Source organism: Triplophysa rosa, linkage group LG18 (assembly GCF_024868665.1).
Source record: "Triplophysa rosa linkage group LG18, Trosa_1v2, whole genome shotgun sequence".
Classification (NCBI taxonomy): domain Eukaryota; kingdom Metazoa; phylum Chordata; class Actinopteri; order Cypriniformes; family Nemacheilidae; genus Triplophysa; species Triplophysa rosa.
The window spans coordinates 19630922-19654254 of NC_079907.1; the positions used below are offsets into that span (position 1 = coordinate 19630922).

At 38.0% G+C, this 23333-nt stretch overlaps 2 protein-coding genes and 1 long non-coding RNA gene across 4 annotated transcripts in view; 1 reads left to right on the plus strand and 2 right to left on the minus strand.

The window, feature by feature from the left end:
- LOC130569215 (uncharacterized) overlaps positions 1 to 13709 on the minus strand; it is a 29456-nt gene extending 15747 nt beyond the window's left edge. For both annotated transcript variants that reach the window (XR_008964798.1, XR_008964797.1), the window contains exon 1: positions 13531 to 13709. This is a non-coding gene — a long non-coding RNA (uncharacterized LOC130569215). The remainder of the gene's footprint in view (positions 1 to 13530) is intronic.
- Positions 3297 to 11684, plus strand: dlx4b (distal-less homeobox 4b). The gene is made up of 3 exons (XM_057358707.1): positions 3297 to 7329; positions 8440 to 8633; positions 10928 to 11684. The coding sequence occupies exons 1-3, from the start codon at positions 7029 to 7031 to the stop codon at positions 11177 to 11179; spliced, it is 747 nt and encodes a 248-aa protein (XP_057214690.1). The 5' UTR covers positions 3297 to 7028; the 3' UTR covers positions 11180 to 11684.
- Positions 13710 to 16969: 3260 nt separating the features above from the next.
- On the minus strand, positions 16970 to 20879 carry dlx3b (distal-less homeobox 3b). The gene is made up of 3 exons (XM_057358536.1): positions 20195 to 20879; positions 19145 to 19329; positions 16970 to 18677 (listed from the first exon to the last, which is right to left on the minus strand). Exons 1-3 carry the CDS (start codon positions 20514 to 20516, stop codon positions 18378 to 18380), a joined length of 807 nt encoding a protein of 268 aa, XP_057214519.1. The 5' UTR covers positions 20517 to 20879; the 3' UTR covers positions 16970 to 18377.
- Between the last annotated feature and the right edge of the window lie 2454 nt (positions 20880 to 23333).

The following is a 23333-nucleotide window of genomic DNA, read 5'->3' on the forward strand; positions in this document are numbered from 1 at the left end:
CACTCCAAATAAAGAGAAAATGAAGTTGTTTTTAGTTAATTATTATTTAATTGAAACTAAGACTTCTAACTTCATATATGCCCTTCAGTCTTCACTTTTGTCCGCTACAGTAATATGATATGGAAAGGTGAAAAGTCGCAATTTTCACAAGCGATTGCAGTTCATAATTTTGGGACAAGTGTCAGTGATTTGTGTCACGTCCATCTGACGAGCGTCCTCATGTTCACGTTGAGTTGTTGTGTGTTATTTAGTCTGGTGATGTGAGGGCCATTGTGTGCCATTGTAGGTCACAATGGAACTTAACACTGACAGCGCGAGAACCTGATCCTGTGGTTTGTTTCTATTGAAGAGCTCCGAGGAGAGGGATTTGACCTTGGGGCAGGCAGTTTCTTCATATTTTATTCGTTGGGAGTGAAAGGGAAAAAAATCATATTCGCCGATAGATGTCTAAAGTTTCAGCCGCTCGGAGAGCGAGGTGTCCGCGCTGAAACTCAAAGAGGTGAGAATGCCTTTCTCATGTTTCTCGTGGAGGAAGCGCTCTTGTTTTGCTTAGACAGATGTCAGGTCTTCGGAAGCTGGCCGTACAGATGGACTAGTCCGAGATGGTTAATAATAACGCTCGGCGGATTCTCGGGGCACGGTAGACCACAATACCACGGGAGAGAGGAGGTCACGTTACTGCGGGGGTTTGGTAACCCCAGATGGATAATCCTTGGACCTGGTAAACCGGTCTTTAGAAATTCCCTGTCAGTACCTGGCAACCTCAGGCCTTTGGCTTTGTGTTTTGATTGGCTGGGCATGTGCTCTGGGTCACTCCCTCGGGAAAAACCTCCGACTCTAGACGGGGCCGTCTGGTGGACAGTGCACGGGATCAAACGGGCGAGGCTTTTCATGAAAAAAAAAACATTTGATCTGGGAGATCATTCGCTTTTTACTTTAATTGTCATGGTTTATCCCAATGTTTGATGTTAAACAAGGACTTGTGCAGCAGTCTAGCGGCTATCACATGATGTGAAGTTAGATTGTCTGTGTAAACTCCTCTCAGCACACAACGCAACGTTGATTTCTGTGACCTCAGATGAACCGTGCCACCTCCAGCCGCGCCTGACGCATCTCACAGACTCCCTCACCACATCTCATTTCTGTTTTGTGACACATGGTGACACTTACAGTGGAAAATCCTGTGGTCCCCCCTCAGTGTCGTCTCGCTGGAACGTCTCTTTGACTCTTGTTGTGAATGAGTGACAGTAAACATCTTTAGTGCTTCTGCACGGGTTTGACTTCAGTTTCTGTATGGTCCAGATGTGAATGTTTAGTGTGCTGATTTCAATCTGTCTCTTCTCACTTATTTTTTATGTTTCTCTTTGTTTTGTGTTGATTTGCAGTTTGGTGCTAAAAATAATCGAATCATTTTGTTGGACAAAATATTTTTTCTTGGAATAATTCTCCAATTTACTGTTGATAGTCGTTTATTATTTTAATGGTTTGAGTTTTAATTTATAATTTATTTATTAATTTTATACTTATTTTTATAAATTATTTACTAAAGTAGAGAACCAAGTACTTTGTTCTGTAAGTCTTCTATGATCTGTAATATTAATATAAATTTGTGGCGTTCGCATACACTCTTTTTTTATCTATCAGGTCTCAGTGGTCAATACACACACACACATACACACACACGCACACACACACACACACACACACACACACAATGCCTTCCTTCACATTTCTGTCTGGCAACAATTACTCTGCTGATGAATTCAGAGTTCAGGCCAAAAAAAATTCCCACAAACTCAAGATTTCCTTCTGTTTGTGTGACTCTTTTATCTGCAGGTGTCTATTGCATTATCTTTACTACGGTAAGGTGAAAATGTGCAGTTAGTGCTTTAAGAAACTTTCTATTTATTTTCCTAAACAAATATTTTGTGGTTCAACCCATACAGGGTGATGTATTCATATTTTAAACAAATTATTTAAACGTTATTACACCATTTAAACTTTGGTGTCACATTCCGCTCGAAAGCGTTAATATAAGATTTAAAATATAGGAGCAAAATAAAAATGAATCTTAAACTTTATTGTTATTTAAAAATGAATAAAAAATTAAGTTAATAAGCTTAGATTTAACCTTTAAAAAAAGTTGCATTAGAAAAACGTTTTTTACTGGTTAGAACACAAATCATTTCTTCATAAGCAGCTCTTGGCTTTTATAAACCTTGTTTGTGAAAGTGTTTGAGTCAGTTTTATCTGCGGTTGTCTGCGATTATAATTTAGATTGTCATCTGTCATCATTTGACTGTCTTTTTTTAACAGTTTAATCTGTTTTTAGTAACTGTGTGTGTCTGTGATACAGGTCAGCCCAGAGTTATGCCAGTTGTGTACTGGGAGTGTCAGCCGGATTGAAGGCGGATCTTCTGATGATTCGGGGTAATTATTTCTTTAGGAGTGGTGTTAACTGAAACGTCTGATAGATCCAAACATGATTTCTAGCTCAATAATATTCAAGCTGCTGACACCGGGCAAACACGTGCACGGGCCTTCGGTGACCTTTAGGATGAAAGTGCGAAGTATTTAAACGGCGGAAAGTAGTCTCCAGATCTTCCACAGTGGCCTGGAGCGCAGATTAACAAACTTTATCCTACAAAGCGCACCAACCTCTTCCTCTGACCCACGCTCTCCCCAGGCCACAACATGAGTGAAAAAAGACAAATCCTGTTGTAAACATTGATGTTCGCAAGATTCGAGCATGCAGATATAGTGTTCGATCATCAGTTGTTCCAATGTTAAACCTTGAAATAATGATGACAACAGTGAAGAAGAGATAAAGAAGATGTAAAAAAAGCTAAAGAAGAGATAAAGAAGAGTTCAAAAGAGACTTTGTAAATGTATATAAGCCCACAAGGTGATCACAGCTGTAAATAAGTTTGTTAACATCACTTCTAAACGGACCGTTCACCCTTGAGTTGCTTCAAATTTGTATGCATTTCTTTGTATGGTTGAACACAGAGAAAGACATTTGGATGAATGCTTGTAACCAAACAGTTCTTGGACTCCATTGACTACCATAGTAGGAAAAATGACAATGGAAGTCAAAAGTGCCCTAGAACTGTTTGCTGTCCTACATTCTTCAAAATATCTTCTTTTGTGTGCAACAGAAAAAAACGATAATGTAAGTTTTCCTACTATGGGAGTCAATGGGGTCCAAGAACTGTTTGGTTACAAGCATTCTTCCAAATATCTTTCTCTGTGTTCATCAGAACAAAGACATTTATACAGATTTGGAACAACTCTATGGAGAGATTAAATAATGACAGAGTTTTCATTTTTTGTCCCATTAAAAATAAAGGTTCTTCATGATGCTTTAGAGGACCGTTTAACTTCTGAAGAATCTTTCACAAGTTCTTAAAAACTAAGAAAGAAATGGTTCGTAATCTTTTGGGAAGCAAACATGGCCCTGGAGAACCTTTTTTAAGATTGCATTTAGACTTCGGAAATGTGAAAGGTTTATTATCAATCTCAGGTACAATAACATAAAATGCGAGAACACTTTATGACATCTTATTTGTAATAAAAAAATACAAGAAGTATTATATTATTTAACATTTTCAGATCTTTAATTATTCTATATTAACATTTTATAAAGACAATTTCATTTTTTCTGTGCTTTAACCGTTTTAAAGAGATGATAGGAGAGCGGTCTGAAAGATCGGCCCGGGAGCCACAGGGATAACGTGCAGTTGATTGATATAAATGAATGTCGTTACTCCACATCGCTGGACATTGATGGTGTTAACAGCACTCGTGTCCAAGCAACACAAACAAACACACACACACCTATATACATTTCCACAAACACACTTACCTGTAAGAGCAATCTTTTCTCATGTCTAACACACGCACATTCACAAAGGCATACGTGTGCGGGACAACAGACGCCAGGCAGTCTGGGCCGCGTTCTGGTGTATTGTTATTAACGCTCTGTCTCGCGTGTATGAAGGCACGGTGAGGACACATCCCTGCTCTGTGACTCCAGGGCTCGGCTTTGTTCTTCTCCGTAACGCAGGCATAATTACAACCTTAAAGAGCGTCTAGCTTTCCTTCTCACCCTCTCCGCCCCACACCCCCGACTATAACAACAGCTATACGTAGAGATCTGCGTCGACACCGGGAAAATCAACTCTGTGCTCAGGTTTACTTTGCTGCACTGTATTCCAGCATGTTCTTCATAAAATCAAGTCAGTACACCAAAACCGCCTGACTTTACTTTTATTATATCATACAGTTCTGTACAGTGGCCCCAAAGTGTATTTGGAGATAAAAACGGGCTTATGTTAACAACAAAATATCAAACCAATTGTAGTGTATTTAAGCATGGTTTAAATGACTTACTGATTATCAAAATGATTGCAACATTCTTATGTCTATGCAAATACTTTTTGAATAAGTGTTTGAATATTTTCTGGCCCCGGCAGTATACGTTTCACTTGCAAAAGAAAAGATAAAGACTCGTCCCACAGTGAAACCGGCATGCTGCATTCTCACTGACAATTCTGCAGATGTGGTTTAGCCGTGACAATAATTTGTGGTTACGTTTTGGCCCATCTCGGCTTGGGTCTCAGCCCGCTGTGGGCTCCTATGACCCTGAAAAACATGCGACACTCTAACAACAATACATGAGCAATGTGTGACTCTCATGATGACATTCTGAGACATTACTGTGCGTAGAGTTTATGAAGAGAGAGGCATCAGCCTGTAGTTATGATGTTTGGGATTTTTCAGGGTGTGATCGAGAGACACGTGTATTGCAGGTTCTTCTGGCCGATACAGTAATCTTCATCCAGACTTTCTGTGGCCACTGTCTGTACAGCCACCTTGGAGAAACTTGCTGTATTACTTTTATATTTCTTGTTCAGATTCTGGAAACACAATATAGCTACATTTTGTTTATAAGCATAAATATTCTTAACAAAACAGGTGAAATCTTGAGTTTCAGTATAATTGTGTTTTAGTGGAGTTTATGTTATTACTAAATGTTTTGTGTTGAACTGGAATATGATGAATGTTGTCTCTTATGCCCCTTTATTTACTGTAAATTCATATCAAAATCTTTCTCTGTGTCCATGGCACATTTATTATTTAAATAATAATAAAACACGGAGAGACATACTCAATTTATTCAGCAAGAAAAGGCCTTACTTCAAAAAACAAAGACATACTAGCTTAAAACGTCCACTATATTAGTATATTTTATAGGCCTATAACACATACATGTAAAAGATTTTAAAGTTCTTAAAGGCTTGTCAAACTTTAACCTCATGCATTTTGAAGAGAGTGGATGTGTCTTCAGCTGACATGAGCTCCTTCTGTCAAGAAGATGTCAGGTCATGTGATTTGTTTTTTTCTTTACAAATCAGAATCAGAAAGAGCTTTATTGCCAAGTATGTTTGCACATACAGGGAATTTGTTTTGGTGACAGGAGCATCCAGAACACAGAAACAGCAACAACAGTACACAGTAAACAACAGTTTTATTTTTAGTCATTCACTTCATTTCTCGTGGTCATCATAAGTTGGCTCAAAACGTTAGATTGTTATTATAAAAAATAAAATAGTAGACTAGTATTAGTATTAATGGTAATGGTGGGGGTTTTGGTAACGTTTTGTGGCTCCGTTAAGTGTGTTAACGGGTGAGTGATGGGGAAGCGATGTCTGTTCATCTGGCTAAATTAGTAGAGCATGGGGGTTCGGATCCCAGGATCACACTGACAAAAAATTCATTCAGCGAATGCTCTGTAAGCCCCTTTGAATAAAAGCGTCTGCCAAATGTGAGTGATGTAAATCACCTGTGCCAGCTGTTTTCTTTTACACAAAATGGGTTGCCAAATAAAATGCGTTTTTTAATAAATAAATAAATGCATTAATTAATTAATGAATGAATTATTAAATGATGGAATAATAAATGAACGAAGTTGCTGGAGCTTGGTTTCGCCCATTTGCCACAGTGCGCTCTGCCTATGTTTTTTTTTACATTTTGAAGCAAATGTGTACAGTTGATGTTCCCAACTGTTTACAGTAAACATGGAGATGGATCACAAAATCACATTTTAATAGGAATGAGATGCAGCGCTTATGACTACAACCAGACTAACTGCTCTTATTATTATTTTAGTAATAGAACTATAAAGAAATTTAATATAAAGGTAGATTTATCCGAAAGTTAATAAGAAAATAAATGACAAATGAGCATAAATGACAAATGGGGAAGGTTTCTTTAGGGTTGTAATTTTGCATTATTATTTAAAACAATATTCGTTGCGCAATACGTTGACATATCTGTACAGTATTCCCTTATACATTTCTGCTGTTTCATAAATATATTATGCATCGTTTAGTGAAAAAATATATATTGTCAATCATGCCAAACTTGTGTTCAGTGAATGGGTGGATAAATAGCAACAAAAGGTGTGGCTTTTCTGTATGTGCCGATACAGAAAAAAAGATATCCGTGAGACAACTAGCCCCGGTCTCCCCTATACATTAGACTGCAAAATTGCATGCCATGATTCTGATTAAACACACAGGCTTGTTTTAGACCGTTCGGCCACATATATGTTGCAACTCCCTTTGCATTCGTGCACAATTATTTTAGTCCAGCAGATCTATGTGTTTATGAATGGACCTGATCGGGATCTGTACTCTATAACAAATGTTCAAACTTAATTTAACTCTCCCTGGTGTCTCGTGACGCACCAATCAACGCGCGCGCCCGTGGAGCGTGCTCAGTGAGTAGCGCGCAGCGCCGTGAGCCCGAAGTGACTGCAGATATTGCGCGCTTTTGCCATGGTTTAAGATACGCTCTTTTTACATATGAGATTCATCTCGGTGATATCTGGAAAAAGACTTTAATGCAGGGATTCGTGGTTGCTTTTCTTGCGATGGATCCTGGTCAAGGTGTCTCTCGTGCACAGTGAACGTTCAATGCTGTACTCGATCCTTCATCCGGCTTTATGGACTTGACTGTTAATAATGTCTATGAGTTTCATGTCTGACACTCTTAATAGTCCAGATCCTTCCAAATCAGCATTTTTAGAGTTTGGCCACGGACTTCCAACCAGCCAGCAGCATTTACCCGGATTCGCGCACAATATTTACCCAGTGCACGGATTGCGCTCCAGTGGACACCTCCAGCACGATGGCCCCTTCCCCTCCAGCGCGTCCCATTACAGCCGGCCGCTGGGATACGCCTACCCCGGGTCGGTGAGCGCTCCTGCACCGAGCCCCTACATGCCTTACCAGCAAAACAACCACAGCAGGACTGAAGACAACAGTGAGTATACTAAAAAAAGACAAATAAAAACGTGTTTAGTGTTTCCTAAAGAATATTTGCTCTGACATTCCTGATCACGTCTATTGGAGCTGTTTTGTCTTGCATTTTTTATTTTTACGCTAGACATTTTTGTTATTAATGACATCAACTTTATTAATAACTGACATGATCTTTTTGTGATTTTTTTGTAGATATGACCAGCTTATTGAATGCGCAGTGTATTAGAACAGCTCATTTTGTTAAAAGGGGGCACGTGTGATGTAGTTAATTTTAAAGACCAAGGCATTCACGTGTCAGGATAAATCAGTTGCGCATGGTAAAAACAAAAGTATGAGTATTACACAAGTGCAGCCGTACGCGCCTGTGTTTTTAGCTATTTAATTCTCAAATGTGTTTTTATTTCTTAAGACAATCCTTGGATTTCAACATAAAGTTTTTTAACATAAAGTTCCTGAATATTCATTACGCATCAGATTTTGCAGCGTTTGTTGTTACAGCAAAATGAAAATGCTGTGCAAACCGTATAGTTTTATTTCGAACATTTCAAGTTCCAACTATATGCAAACGACAACACTTTTATTAATACCGTAAAATGCTCATACGTGCTGGGTGTCAGTCAAACTGCAACTCATCGACAGCAAAGAAAACTGTAGGCCTATAGACTATACCATACCTTAGCAAGAGCAAAGCATATCAGTTGGATAGCCGTACAGTAAAAATTGTGTCCAAATAAATTGTATTTGGCATGCATATTGAGAAGTCAAAAGCCATTTAAACATTTTTAGCGAAGAACCCATAACAACTTTTAATGACGTGTAATTTCAAATGATTTATGTTCAATAATATTATTTGTAATATATAATTATTTAAAATATCATTATAATAGTTTGACATTTGCAACATTGTTGTTTGCGACAGGCCTTGCGGGTAGGCCGGTGAATCCCATTTTAGGATTGTCAATTAGTATTAGATGAACAGATATTTAAAATGAGTGGATGTGAATCTAGCAGACAGGAACACAATGATTCTTCAGTAACCTGCATGTGTGAGGTTCATTTATCATTTGCTACGTCATAATGCTTTCGTTGTGTTTCGTCTGCATGAATGAAGACCACGAGAAGCCAGCGGTCATTGAGAACGGTGAAATTCGCCTTAATGGCAAAGGAAAGAAGATCCGCAAACCGCGCACCATTTACTCCAGTGTTCAGCTGCAGGCGCTGCACCAGCGCTTCCAGCAAACCCAGTACCTCGCGCTGCCCGAGCGCGCGGACCTGGCAGCCAAACTGGGACTGACGCAAACACAGGTGAATTTTTCACACATTATTGTTGCAACATCGTTGTGTAGGCGTTGGGCTGTATAGTCTTTTAAATGAATTACACGGAAGGCCGGATGTGGAACAGTACTGTGAATTACATTATAAATATGTGAATTATTGTAATACCTGTTCATGCAGCTCGTTACCAAGTAAAATGACGTCAGCATTGTGACGTCCTTTTGACCTCATGAAAAAAATGTTGGTAAATAAAAATCTGTATTTGATCAGGTATCCTATTTAGAGGCCTATAGGCCATAATTACAAATGAATGTCATTGCATTACACAACAACATAGATGGTCTTTTATTATGGTCATTCTTCCAGGACACATAGATGTGAGGAAAGTTGACATCACACATCCGAGTGCAGTTGCTTAAAAGTAAAAGAGATCGCGAGACAGCAACATCTCTAGCATCATTTACCTGCATGTTTTTTGTTGTTGTTGAAGTTGTCTATGGAATGACATTCATAAAGTTCATAAGTGTCTAAACACGTTTTGGAGTCACACCTCTGAGCCCATATATACTGAAGTGAGCTTTTCATGCCATATACACACAGTGACCATGTAGGTGTGGCTGTAGTGAGTCAGTATGTACAGTAGGCTATATACATTCATGTAAACAGATGTAACCTTATTCATTTCTCTATTGTTAGTGCTAAGTGAGGATTTGGCCTGATCCTTGACTTTAATTCTCAGTTAGCACTCTACATCTTTTGTGTTTTCCGTCTTGAGTGTAAAAACATTTGTCTCGCCACTGATTAAAGGACTTTTATTTATTAATACATTAAGCTATAGATAGATGTATAAACAGAGACATATATTTTTCTGGGCGGGAGAAAACAGTAATGTAAAAATGATGTGCTGCTTAAATTCTTGGCTCTCTTTTTTGCTAATCTTTCACACTATACATTTCTTTCTTTCTTTCTCTCTTTTTTATTTATTTATTTTTAATTATTTAATTGTTCTAGTTTCCATTTTATCATCTTATTTGACAAGACTATTGAATTAATAATTGTTTTTAATTAGAAGTCATTTATATATGTGTGTCTTATAAATAAGAGTAATGTTGTTAAAATGTATTTATTACAGGTTGAAACAGACACACTGCAAGCAGAGTGTGAATGCAAAGGTCTGTGTGTGTTGTGGTAGATATCTTTCTCTTTCTGCGCACTCTGTTTCTGTTCTTGCGCACTGTCTGTTATACACTTGCCACCCCGTCTGTGACAGGTCGCTCTTCAGCTTTGACTGTGGAAAATGAGTTCAGTCTGTCTGCAGCTAAAAGGATTTTCCAGTCTGATTGCGGCTCGGCTTCATCAAAGCAGTGTCTCTGTCATCTGCTCTAGGACGCCTCACACATATACTGTTCCTCAGATAGTGCTCATTCTTTAAAGCTCTGTGATTAAAATAAAATTGATATTTGTGTGTGATCATATGAGCCAGTTCCAGTTAGATAAACAAGCAAACACACGCAGCATACAGTATGTTTGGGCTTTTCAAAATCCTTAAACATAGACCTGGAATTCATAACCTCGCTGTAAAAGCTGCTTGGCGAACCAAGCTTTGGAAATACAAAAGAAATTCCCTTTTACATGTGTTTATATGTGTTGACAGCCAAGGTAATAACATTGTGTAGGATAGATTTTAATCGTGTGAGGTTATGGAAACTGTGTGAGGTGAGACAGGCATGCGCTCGGGGTAGGGATTGGTGGCTGGTTTTGTCTTGTTTTCTCAGCAGAATTCCTCTGAAGGAATAATTTTAGGATTCAAAGGTGTTGGTTCCTAATCGAATTCACATGTTGTGTGCATTCTGTGTCCAAACCACTCGTATACTGTTAAATATAGGTATTTGCATCGAAACAATGACTGTTTTAATTGAGATGTCGTATAATGTTTGATGGTGGGTGGCTTTGTTAGGTCGCAAATGCTAATTGTATGCCTAACTTTGTGTTCTTTCATATATTTAACGACCTCTCTGGCAGTCATTTCGGTCGAGTTATTTTTATTATTTTTACGCTGCGATTATTGTAGTGTGGCGGGCGCAACGCGCGCACTGCTCGCAACGGCTCCGCGGGTCCATCTGAAGCAAAGATTCATGAAGCTGTCAGGCAAACTCTTCTGTGCCAATAATTTTATGATGAAGAAAAGAAATCAACAGGACATCTTAAATATGGACCATTTTCGTCTTGATTAGACCGTAAAAAATCTGGCCTCCAGATTTTGGTTTGATTGTATCATTTAAGACTTCGTTTTGATGTGCGTGTTTCTTCTCTTTTCATTGAAGGTTAAAATATGGTTTCAAAACAAGCGCTCGAAATATAAGAAGATAATGAAGCATGGCTCCAGCGGACCTGAAGGGGAACTACTTCAGTCCACGTCCTCCGCCTCTCCTTGTTCTCCGGGTCTGCCGCAGCTTTGGGAGATCTCCATGGCCAACAAAGGGCCGCCTGTGCACCCGAGCAGTTACATGAACAATTTTGGACACTGGTATCCTCCGCACCATCAGGATCCCGTGCACAGATCTCAGATGATGTGATTAAAATATTTAAAAAAACAGAGCCAGAGACTCCAGTCGCATTTGATACCTGCTAAAGTGTAACCACACTTACACGGAAGGTGATTGTCTTTTACAATGTGTTGTATAACTTTGTGTGTCTGAAAGGACTGTGTTTACTCTCTTTGCAGTCAGGGGCCTGTGACTCCATTATACACTTCAGTAGCTTTTCAACGTTTCCAAAGTTCTTAATATTTGCTTTAAATAAAGGATTTATGAAAGTTGAACGTCTTGCTGTACTATGAGTATTTTACTAAATTATCAAGAATGTTGGTAGTACTATTTCACCAGAACTATAGCTGGTATATTGTCATTTAAAATACATACCAAAAAACAATTATGGAATACATATTTCCCACTAACGGTATTTGACAAATGTCAATAATTTGAGATAAAACCTATAGTTTAAATTGAAGAGGAGAGTCACAGTTTTAAAGCAAAAACGTTTTTACAAAGCATTTCTGTTGTTATTCACGCAGATTATATATATTATACATTTATTAAATGGTTTTATATTATATTTATAAAATAAATTGATGGTGAATAAGTATTTGCTTTGGTGCCACTTTGGATTTTAAAATGTAAATGTAAAAGTTTTCTTACAGTCGGCCTGCAATTTGCAGCTAAATTAAAACAGTAAAACAATTGTTATTATTTTTAGAAATGAGGTAGCAATAGTGTATTAACAAGAACATTTGATTTAATTTTTTAACCATTTAGTTATTATTCGTTTTTGCATAACAAATATTATACTTAATTGTATATATAAAAAAAACTTAGCTCTGTACACTAGTAGGTTTTGTGCGACATGTTTTATTGCACTTATGCTTTTTGTTTTCCTAATGTTGACCCAATTGCTTCTATTGTTTACCCAACTTGTAAGTCGCTTTGGAAAAAAGCGTCTGCTAAATGACTAAATGTAAATGTAATTGTTTACCTTTATAGCATTCAAAATACACGTGACAACTTGCCCCGAACTCGCATTAATGGAAAAACATGCTCGAACACATTTCGGCTAATATTTACCTTAATTTTGACCCTTGATTGAATTAGTTTGGTTTTATTTGGGTGATTTGTTTATTCAACAACAATAAGACATCTATAGTTTCATTAAAATGATGCGCTTACAGGTAAAATTGTTTATTTATTGCCTGAACATTAACTGCACCAAACATTTTCTGGCACGTTTTGGGACGTATTCGTTTGTCCACTTGTTTGATCCATTATTGATTTGCGCATTATTTGGGAAGCAGCGAGATGCGCTGTTTTATTGGACAGAAAAAATCACGTATCTGGAGCGTCTGATCCAAGTGCCGCACTCTTTGAATTACTTTGATTACAAAGAGAACGGTTCGCATTTTATTGTTCTGTGTCTGAGGAACAGAGGGACATTTTTCGTTTTCGTATCGACAGGTATTATCTTAAAGTTTGTTTCAAGTCAGAACTATTATGAAACTAATTTATAAAGAGTTTAACATTTTGCTCTTGAAATTACGCGGACCCTGGTTACAGATTTGTTGTGGGTTTGTGGGTAAAAGCTCAAGATCCGAGTTATTGCTGTGTCAATTACGCAAAACCATGCAGACATTATTTATTTACTTATTTAAGAACAACTGCTAGTCGAAAGTAGGCTATCGATTGCATATAAAAAATACCAAAATCTTTTAATGTTTTGATCAAACATCTGACGCACTTGGATAACTGGCTGCAAACGACAAAAAGCACGCATTGTGTGAACATTAGAAGCAATCTAATATTATTCATTGTCATTTCATGGTCAAAATGAAGGGTGAAGCCTCATCTATGGTAATAAGATGCCACCTGGAGGGTTGTGGGGTCCACTTGACCTGACTTTGACCCAGCTCCCTCAACACAGTCTTGTCTAAACAGCCTTGGTAAAACAGCCATGGCATTACAAAGCATCTCTGTCATTTTGAGCTTTTCAGAGGATTCAGCCTGATGTGAACCAGATCTGTTTTCATTAATCTCACATATGGTAATAAAATCAGAGAGGTGAAATTATTGAGCCAATGTACTTAAAATGAATATGAGAAATAACCTGGACATAAAAAGAATGCCTGCCACATGCAGTTATCCTGCGAAGAAGTGATGTCCAAAGCCAACAATAATGAACAAAATAATCTAAAACCTTTTATTGCATTAAACGCTAATAATGCACATTTATGAGCTTCTGCAACATCTGTTGAAGATTTGTTGCAATCACTCAACGGTGCCACAATAATTTATTTTCCTATATATATTTCAATATTGAAAATGCTCATGTCGACAACACCAGAAGAGCCAGTTGAAACCATTAACACAAAGTCACTTACCTCCTGCAGTCTCCACCAAACAAACCACAGAGGAAAATTCAGCACACTTCTGAAGATGCCAAGCGTCTCTCTTTAGTTAATGTTCCCAAAATATGGCTTCATTTTTACCCACGCGTGCACGTCTTATATACTGTACTCTGTCCCTGAGTTTGATTTGCGGAGTTTATGTTGCTCTAGGAAGACAGTCATGGGAAGAGTAGACAAGTGTTTTTGGATGAAGCGGTGAGACCTCACATGGGAAATTATGGGCAATTTTACATTTTAAGATTAGAATAATGGGTGCTCGACTTGGACAAGCAGAGAAAAGCGGCTTTCAAACAGGGCAATTATGTGAGGAGCTGATTTGGGAGAACACTAAAGAGTGATGGGCCGACGGATGGGAGTATAAGTGTATAAGATGATGGAACTACATGGCTGTAGATAAAAAGGCATCTGATATATTGACAGGACTGATAGTGTGATTTTTCGTCTTCGGAGGCCAGAAGAAAAGTCGCTTTATCGCAGTGAAACTGCATGCTTGCCGAAATCTTGCAAAGTTTCAGGGTGAGTGAAAGTTCATCGGTTCACAGCTGTCAAGAATGCCTCTCTCATTTGATCTTATTTACATTTCCAGCAGAACGATGCTGATGAGTGACGTCTGCTCCGCGGGCTTTGAGCGAGGGTCCGGCAGCTGCCCCCCGTCTTTACATGGCAACATGTGCATGTCCCCAGCGCTGCTGACCTCCTGCTCAACCCTCATTTGCCACCCCAGAGGCCTGCGGTGCTGCTTTTTGGGATATGGTTTCTCATCGTACGCATGGAGATTGGCCCTACCTAACTTTATTTAGGGTGTCGCGATGCGTCCGATGTTAGTATCGCATTCAAGTTCAACAGTTCAGGCCTGGACGGGCCACTTGGGGTTTTGCGCACTCTTCGGGTGACCTTGTTAGGCCACACACCCGGCTCTGGCCTTGCTGGCGTACCAGCTTCTGCGAGTGAGCGATGTGTCCCAGGACGCCGCAGCCTAGATGGTACCCTATAATTGAAGGCCACACACCATGAACAAGACAAACAGAAAGCAGATATCTTGCATTTGGCCCAACTACAACTGCAAATATCATATCAAACGGATGGCGGGCATTTTCCTCATTTACCCCCATGGCATAACTAGATTAGATGAAAGTGGTAAACACATTAGAGGGGATAAAATGTCGTATGATCTGATCTCTGACCATTATGTACATATGACGAGATGATCAAGTTTTAAGTAGAACTAAGTGGCCTGACGGGTTTTAGGTGTGAATGTGACTCTTTCTTCTCTTTTGGAGGTTGGAGAGTAACTCAATCTCGTACGACACAGCGGCGGGTATTATAATATCTTCATGACTAATGCCACAGCTATGAAATGACTCACAGCTGACCAACCAACCATCTACATCTTCTCGATCTATCACGCCATTAATCTGATAGATAGCTGTGACGGGCAGCTCACGGATTTCCTACATCAGCATCCATATGCACGTCATTGCTGGATTTCACAGCAACATATGTGGACACCAAACAAATTTTACAATAAAGTACCAACACTGGTTATCTGAATGAAACTTTTAATTTTAAAGAATCTCTAGAAGTTGTGGAATTAGTCTTCTTGTTCCACTGAAAATCCCTGAGGCATGTTTTCCATAAGGCCCCTTGTGAGTGGCCACAAATTAACTGTTTCCATATTCATATTCCATAGAGAATGAAGGATACCTTGATATTTGCGGATTGAGTTATGCATTCTGAATGTTAATTGAAATTTAGGAAAAAGGACATGATTGCTTTGTTTACATTAAATGTCAATTACAAGCTAAATAAGTTAAATATACTATACTGTATGTTCTAATATGAAATAATATTTGAAAATCAATCGATCTTAAAAATCTTTCGTTTTGGCCCATTTTTGACCCATGATTGATAATTCAGCTTTTCTTATTGTTCTGCAGTATATGGGCTCTGAACGATGATGTGAAAGCTGGGCATTAGCGGTCACTCCTATGATTTCTGCACGAAAGCAGATTATTTATGGTCTCTGTGGTTCAAATTATGGTTTTGCGCCCAGTCCACTGAAAACCAGAGAGCATGATACACAAGCTGACAAACTGCTCGAGTTGAGCCTGTTTTGTGTTTTGCACAGTGATGATGCAGAGACTGTTCCTTTCGATGTGAATTGGCCGTTTTGGTTAATGAATTTTAACCAGACGAAGCACATTCTGTTCCAGCAGACAACACCTAACAATTACAATTTGCTGAAGGTCTGAGATGCAAAGTGTCTATTTGTAATTATATTTAATCAATATGAGTCATTAAAAAACACAACATGCCAAAAGTAAACAAACTGACATTATAATTAGGCTGCAATAATGGGATACGTTTACGGCCCACGCGTTACCTGCGACTTCCATAAGAAAACCGAGAAATTCATCTTTATAAATGATGTTTGGCTGTAACGGCGTTTTGATAGCAGGACCCGATCAGGCCAGATAAACATACGAGTTTTCCCCAGTTGTAATATTTAAAGGGGAATTCAATCTGAATTTTCTGTCACATTCATTATAAACAGACAGACAGACCCGCTGTTCAACAAACAATATTACATTCTAAAAATGCAATGAATTATTAATCATTATGCAGTTATACCTGAATATAAACGACGTACTAATCAGGCAGCTTCCAGACAACATTGCGTCCAGCGTTTTTACGATTTTTACAAACGTTCATATTTATACGTGCGTAAAAACTGCTGGTATAACTTTTTTAGAGCTTTTTGCGTAACTTTACATATACTTACCCTATACCGAGACATTTTAAAAGCTATTTCCTAAAATATTCAGGCAAATTATCTGTTTAATTAAAAATTATTGGCCTAGGCCTACTTGTGATTATTTTGTGCAGAACAGGCCTTTTTTGTTTGCTTTTGTACTATTTTTGATACTGTTTTTTTATATTTGTATATTTTTGTTATATTTTGTTATTGTCAATTTTATTTATCATGGATTATTATTTTGTATAAATAGGCCTTATGTAAAAATATATTCTGGAAAGTGATATTGTATGCCGCAATCAATGCTACAATACTTTATATATTTCTTTTGCTTACGTTGCTCTTGGGCAAAATGACCCCGTTAGGAATGTTGTAATGTTTGTTAAATCAAATATATTTTTTGTGAATTATTTATCATAAAGCGCATAAACTATTTCAATACATTTTACATTTGAATTACATCAATTTTCAGGTATCATTTTTTCACACCTAATTTCTGCTGTTTTGGCAACCACTGGATTTATTCGCGCCAATTTCCTTGAATAAACATCAACAACACATGTTTTCAGTAGGAGCTACAGGAAATAAATTCTTCTAGAAAACATCTGATGCTGTTAAACCTCAGACCACCACAAACACCGACCTGGAGCAGACATACCTGAGACAGACCGAACCTTTAATTTCATATAAAAAGTGGAAAATAAACAACACATGCAACATCACGCTGTTAAATGATTAAAACAAAATAAATAACATTGAATAAACACCGCAGATGATTAATTATAATGTTATTATTTAATCATATATTTGGATAGCCTGTGTGATTATATTTGAATGTACAACACCTATGGCTTATGACAGAAATATACTAGACCTGTTATTCATTTGGAATGTGGTAGGGAAGAGGGTAAAAGACGCTTTGAAGTACAGTCATCATTTGCATATACCTGTTAACCTTTTGGGGTTTTTCTAGGCCTACATCTAAAGCTTTTGTTTGCTGTGTCTATGCATGCTGCGCCCGACTCTCTTTCTCTCTCTCTCTCTCTCTCTCTCTCTCTCTCTCTCTCTCTCTCTCTCTCTAAAGCTCCAGGCTTCATTTCAGTAGTCGTTTCTCCACCTTCTCTGCAGTCTATCTTGTTATCTGCCAAGAGAATACTAATAAAATCCAGTGACTCCAACATGTCTGCTCGCCTGTCGCCTCCTGCAGCCTCTTTGCACGCAGCCCCACCAGCCTTACATGAGCAACATCACAAAATAACATGTGTCTCATTTAAATATTTCCCGAGAACCGAAACAATACGGTGTGTATGCTTAAAGGTTCCACATATAGATACTTTAAAGTAGCCAAAGGCATCGTTTACACAAATAAATCCACCTTAATCTGCACACAAAGACTAATATTTTCATAGGCTATATAGGTTTGTCTTGAACTCAGCAAACACACGATGAAATGAAATGAAATGATTTTTTAATTGGCATTTATTTAATTTGACAGAATAACAATAACTACTTACATGAATATAAAAGGATTCAAGCACCAGCGTGCGGTCTTTATCTTTCCGAAGAACACGAACTTAGTGGTTCCGTTTTATTTAAACACATATTTACAGCTTTCAACATTTTGTACAAGTCTATATAATTTATATCCTGAGTCTCTGACGCCCGTGAGTGCGCGCGCTGGCCCACGACGCGTGGGCTATAACTACACGATTTGGGGATTACTCGTTCTTTAAGTAAAACATTTCAATATTCGGCTTTCAAAGAACCAAACATGAAGTCATAAAGGAAGTCAACAAGAAAAAAAGACAATAATTTAAAACCACGCAAACTTCCTTGACGTTGTCGAACCTACACACTTAGGTGCATATGAAATAGGTCAGAGTAGCATTGAAACCTTGTTTGAACACAATGTATACATATCGACAGATATGCGTTCAACAGTCAATAAAATGCCAACGCGAGCGTGCCGTGTCACTCCAGATACTACCGGAGTATCTCTCAGCTTATTTCTCCGGGTTTTGCATTGTCTTTTCCCACCAACGTGAAACTCTTCCATCAGTGTCTGTTAATACACGGCCCCCACGCTCTGCGGTGGTCCCGGGTGGTGTACTGGATGCTGTAAATGTGACCCCTGCGGATACCAGTGATTACTGTAATCTTCCATGTAGGGGGGTGTGGAACTGAGGGGTGGCTGGGCGATCTGCCCCCTGTTGACCTGGCCAGAGTTATTGTCCCAGACAGCCGGGGATGGCGGAGAGTTGCAGGCCATGGAGTCGCTGGCGTTCGGGCTGTGCTCCAGAGGAACCTCGCCGTTTTTGTAAAGTTTCTTGAACTTGGATCTCCTGTTCTGGAACCAGATTTTCACCTGTCAAAACGAAAAAAGTAGATGGTTAAGAACTCATTTCAGACACAGCATCTCATTCCTTACAGCGCAAATTACCTGACTTTTATTGATCCTATACTGCCTGCTGTCGATTTGTAAAATAAACTTGACGTATATTTAAATATATTTCATCTAGGCTATTTATTTAAATAATTTAACAATTACACATCAAAATTAAATAAAATGATACCCCTCTCATTTAGGCCACACGTTATTACACGATTAAAAATCGCCGCCAAAATATGCAAAGATTTATTACATAATTTTCCCAAAAAGAGTACAAGCAATACAATAATAACACAAAAGTCTGACATCACACAATCGTTTCTGAGCTGATAACATGAATATTGTTATGGCACAAATCAGGCATATTATTACATACGTATATTACATATATATATATATAGTATTATAACTGTTTATTAAATGAAATCGAGCAGTGGTGTTACCTGTGTCTGCGTAAGGCCGAGCTGCGCGGCGAGTTCAGCGCGCTCCGGCAGCGCCAGATACTGCGCCTTCTGGAAGCGGCGCTGCAGCGCGGCAAGCTGGTAACTGGAGTAAATGGTGCGCGGCTTGCGGATTTTCTTGGGTTTCCCGTTTACCATCCGAACTTCCGTCTCTGGTTCTTCTTTGACTGGAAAGAATAAAATAACAGATCACGTTAACTCAAACTGTTCATCAGTCAGAGGCAACTCACGTCACGTATGATCACACTTCTAGATTGTAACTGTTTTTTTTCCATTAAAACTCCTAGAGCATTTGCAGGTGTTTGTTTTTTTTGGTTAAAAAATTCAACAGCGAAAGATGTTTCGTGTAAAGATGTGATGTGATATTATATCAAATTAAATTAAAGCAGGTGTATTTAATAACAAGGTTGTAAGTTCAGGAAGCAAGTGCCAAAGAAAGACATATTGAAATGCCAAAGTTTTTAAATATACGAGCAAATAAAAGTTAATTCAGCGTTAGGTTTTGTGGTAATGACTGTATCGTGTAATTTGGAGGTTTACTTCGGCAATAAAATATATTGTGACAGTGAGCTTAGATTAGCAGTGACCAATAATGCTTAATCGTGTTATCGTTGCACTAGAAATGTCATAATTGTTTTAGAGCAACCGCAAGCTAATGCCTATTAAAGATATCTTACACTTAGGCTATCTACACTGCAAAAAATAGCCTATTATATTAATGTGTATAAAATGTATGCAGACTAAGTCTATTCTGCCAATTTGTTTTTTGACTTCAGGATAATGTCACAAAGTAAAATAAATGATTAATTACCGAATCAATTATTATGAACGATTATATTAATTGTTCTTACCAATGTCGATGCGCAAACAAGCATTATTTACCACCATGCCTACTTTCTATTGCTTATTACAACTATACTTACTCTCACTTTATAAATGCATATGCTTCATGGAAAAAACGTTCTTATTTTTTTCTTCGTTAAAACTTATTTTAGCTATTCTAGTTTACCTTTTTAATAAAAAAAAGCTCACCTGCACTTTGGGGTGGCGTCTGCAGGTCTCTGCTGTAATGTCCGTATTGTCTGTAAGTATTGCCGTAAGGGTACTCTGTCTTGGTGGGGTAGGGTCCTGCTGATCCCCCCATCCCGGACAGATTAAACTGATGATATGAGCTCATCTGCTGCGGGTACGGGGGACTCTGGTAGTATTCGTGATGACTGCTGTAATAACCCATATCTGTAGCCGACGACTCTGGAAGAGTCGGAGAGTCCTTAGAGGTCGGGTGGCAACTCATAGAGCCCGAAAGATCGCCTGAAATACCGTGTATCTTCCTGTCAAAGGTCGGTCCACTCATCGTGGGGTCGTGTCCCGTTCAGAAAAAAGCAGTCGTCCACTGATATTTCCAGGGCAGACTTGAATAAATCATGCACGCGCAGTTCAATATGAAAATCCTCGATGGCTTGCGTTGTCTAACTCCCTCGGTTGAAGTGCTGAAGGCAATGGTAGAGATCTACTATGAGAATCTCCGAATTATAGGGCTGGACGGTGTGCTCCTATTGGCTCGTTACTTTAGCCCTGAGGGCGAAGCCAAGAGTATGAGAGGAGTTCTCCGCCTAGCGCCTCAGCGTCTCCATGCTTACTAAAGATTTGAGAATTTCATCGGTTATAATCATCATGCAGATGTGAAGGTTATATATTCGTTAGCACTGGCATACAAGTGCAATAGAATCACTCTGCCCGTCCCTTTCACTGTATTCACAAAAATAAAAAGACCACATTTATTAATGTTTATAAAAAAAGTTGATAAATTACACTTAATGCTGTACAAGAACTAGCTGTATCAACTACTCCGCAAGGTGTGAAAATATCATGATCGGACTCATAAAAGTTACTTTCGTACAAACAAATATAAACCAAAATGTAAATAGAAATAGTCAGGTTGATTCTTGCTTCATTATATATTCTTATAATTTTCAAACATCTTAGAAATTAAATCGATTCATTTACTCGTTTTAAATTGTGTAGCCTACATGTTTATAACAGCACTTTTCATGGTGTAGGCTACTTTCTTTTGACTGTAATAAAGGCCTGCGGAAGGCCAGACGTGTCTGTTTCCCACTTTACAACTTAAATGCATCGATAGTTATCAGATTCGTTTCGGCATGTCGCACGTTTGGCCGTTTTCTTAACCATCTATAACATGCAGGAGACATTTTGAAGTGATCTGCTCGCTCTATTCTGATTCACACTGAAGTTTATCTGTCTCGCTGATCGGCCCTCGGGCGCTCTCTTGTGCGCCCTTATTATAACAATGCGTGGCACCTGAATGCGTCTTAACCTTTAGCACCCAAATAACAATTTATCGCCACTGACCTTTTTCGGAGGACGTCGGATGAAGGAAAAGACAAACTGACTGCAGCTCATTTTTATTGACTTCTTTTGAGCATCTGAACGCTGTGCACATGCAGTGCTTTATAGGTGTGTGAACCTCAGGCGAGAGAGTTTGTCACATACCTGATGTGCACGGCCGCGTCATGCAGTCAAATTCCACACGAATGCTTTGAGCTTTGTAACATTCTGTTCGATGTTTGTTTGTCGTTAGTTTTATTACACATTCTAACAATTATGTATTTATATGAATACTTTCCCCCGATATTGTGTAGGCTATTTTATTTTATTGTTTTAGTTGTTTATTCCCAAAAGGCCTATTTGCTGAGCAAATTGATTAAAACAAAAGAATCATTAGCCGTATAAAGTACTATTACTCAGACCCTTTAATTCAAAACGAAAATATTTATTTCTGGTGCATTGTGTGACCTAAATATTTTTAATCGTTTTTTCGTTCTGTCGCGGCGAGTTTTTTGTGTGATACTGCCACCTTGTGGCAAAATATTATACAACTATTGATACTTTACTTACGTTGACCCCACTATTGTCTTCTCAAGTACTCTGTCAAAACAGTATTGAACTAATCGCACAAAAATATCGAACCATTACATTTACATTCATGCATTTGGCAGACGCTTTTATTCAAAGCAACTTACATTGCATTAAACTATTCATTTGTTTCTGAGAATGTGCTAAAGCCAAAATAGTGCAATTTATCGCGGATCAACGACAACATTTAAAAAAACTGATAACTGATAAAATAACTGATAAAAAACTCCATCTTTGCTTATTTTTTTCATAATTCAGGGGATCTGTTTGCGTTACTTAATTTCAATGCATTATTGCAAGTAAAAAAAAGTTTAATTTATTGATTTAATAAAAGGTTTTAAGTGTCAAACTTCATTTTCATGAGTTGGATAGACTTAATAACTACATCAACTTAGCTATGTGATATCAACGTAAATATCTGTGTTGATTTGTTTAAAACAATATTTTAGTGGTAATTACTCAATACAAGTGGCTTGATCCCCTGAACTTTTAACATACAGATTCAAACTCTGAGTGTTAGATTTTTCAAAAGCAGAAATGACATTTTCAAACATTTAACATGATTTGTTTGAGTTGGGGCATCATGAATGATGCCAGGGTTCTTATTGCAATATTCTATCTTCTTTTAATTTTCTGGCCATGTTCACGGGACAGTCCAAACAAAGAATGATGATTTCAGCATTAGCGCTTTAAATATAATACCTTTCAATCAAGGCAATATTTAAGAATGTATTTCATGTCTGTGTTCTGAACCTAAGGAAGCGCTCTACCCTTCAGCCAAATGGTAACCTTTTAAAACTGTAACCAAAACTGTTTATATACCAATAAATCAGAAGACTCCCATTTTGTTGTTATGCTTAAAAATGCATTAAATAACACAAAAATTCAACAGTTTATTTTTCAGTGCCATGCAAAGCATGCTGGGACATCCTCTGCCCAGTCATGTCTTTGTAGGAGTTCATCTAACTTTTAAGTAAATTTTATTTAAATACTATATCGAAAAGGCACATATCTAAAACGCCTTGTCAAGTATGCTCAAGATAAAACATGCAGGATATGATTCTTAAAAATATGTGTATAACAATTTATATTACGTTGGTTTCTTAAGATATCAAAGTAAAATGCCAGACATAGATTTGTTTGTTCACAATGTTGTGATCTTTGTGTTACATTTACAAACCCACGGATTCAGTTGATCAATTTTATCAATTTACTTTTCCAAAATGTTAAGACC

Excerpts from the sequence above, each read along its gene's own strand:
- dlx4b (XM_057358707.1), top strand. The coding sequence starts at position 7,029 with ATGTCTATGAGTTTCATGTCTGACACTCTTAATAGTCCAGATCCTTCC. Across the intron at positions 7,330-8,439 it reads CAGCAGGACTGAAGACAACA|ACCACGAGAAGCCAGCGGTC; the intron begins GTGAGTATACTA and ends GCATGAATGAAG. Across the intron at positions 8,634-10,927 it reads TGGGACTGACGCAAACACAG|GTTAAAATATGGTTTCAAAA; the intron begins GTGAATTTTTCA and ends TTTTCATTGAAG.
- dlx3b (XM_057358536.1), bottom strand. The coding sequence starts at position 20,516 with ATGAGTGGACCGACCTTTGACAGGAAGATACACGGTATTTCAGGCGAT. Across the intron at positions 19,330-20,194 it reads GACGCCACCCCAAAGTGCAG|TCAAAGAAGAACCAGAGACG; the intron begins GTGAGCTTTTTT and ends TATTCTTTCCAG. Across the intron at positions 18,678-19,144 it reads TCGGCCTTACGCAGACACAG|GTGAAAATCTGGTTCCAGAA; the intron begins GTAACACCACTG and ends TCGTTTTGACAG.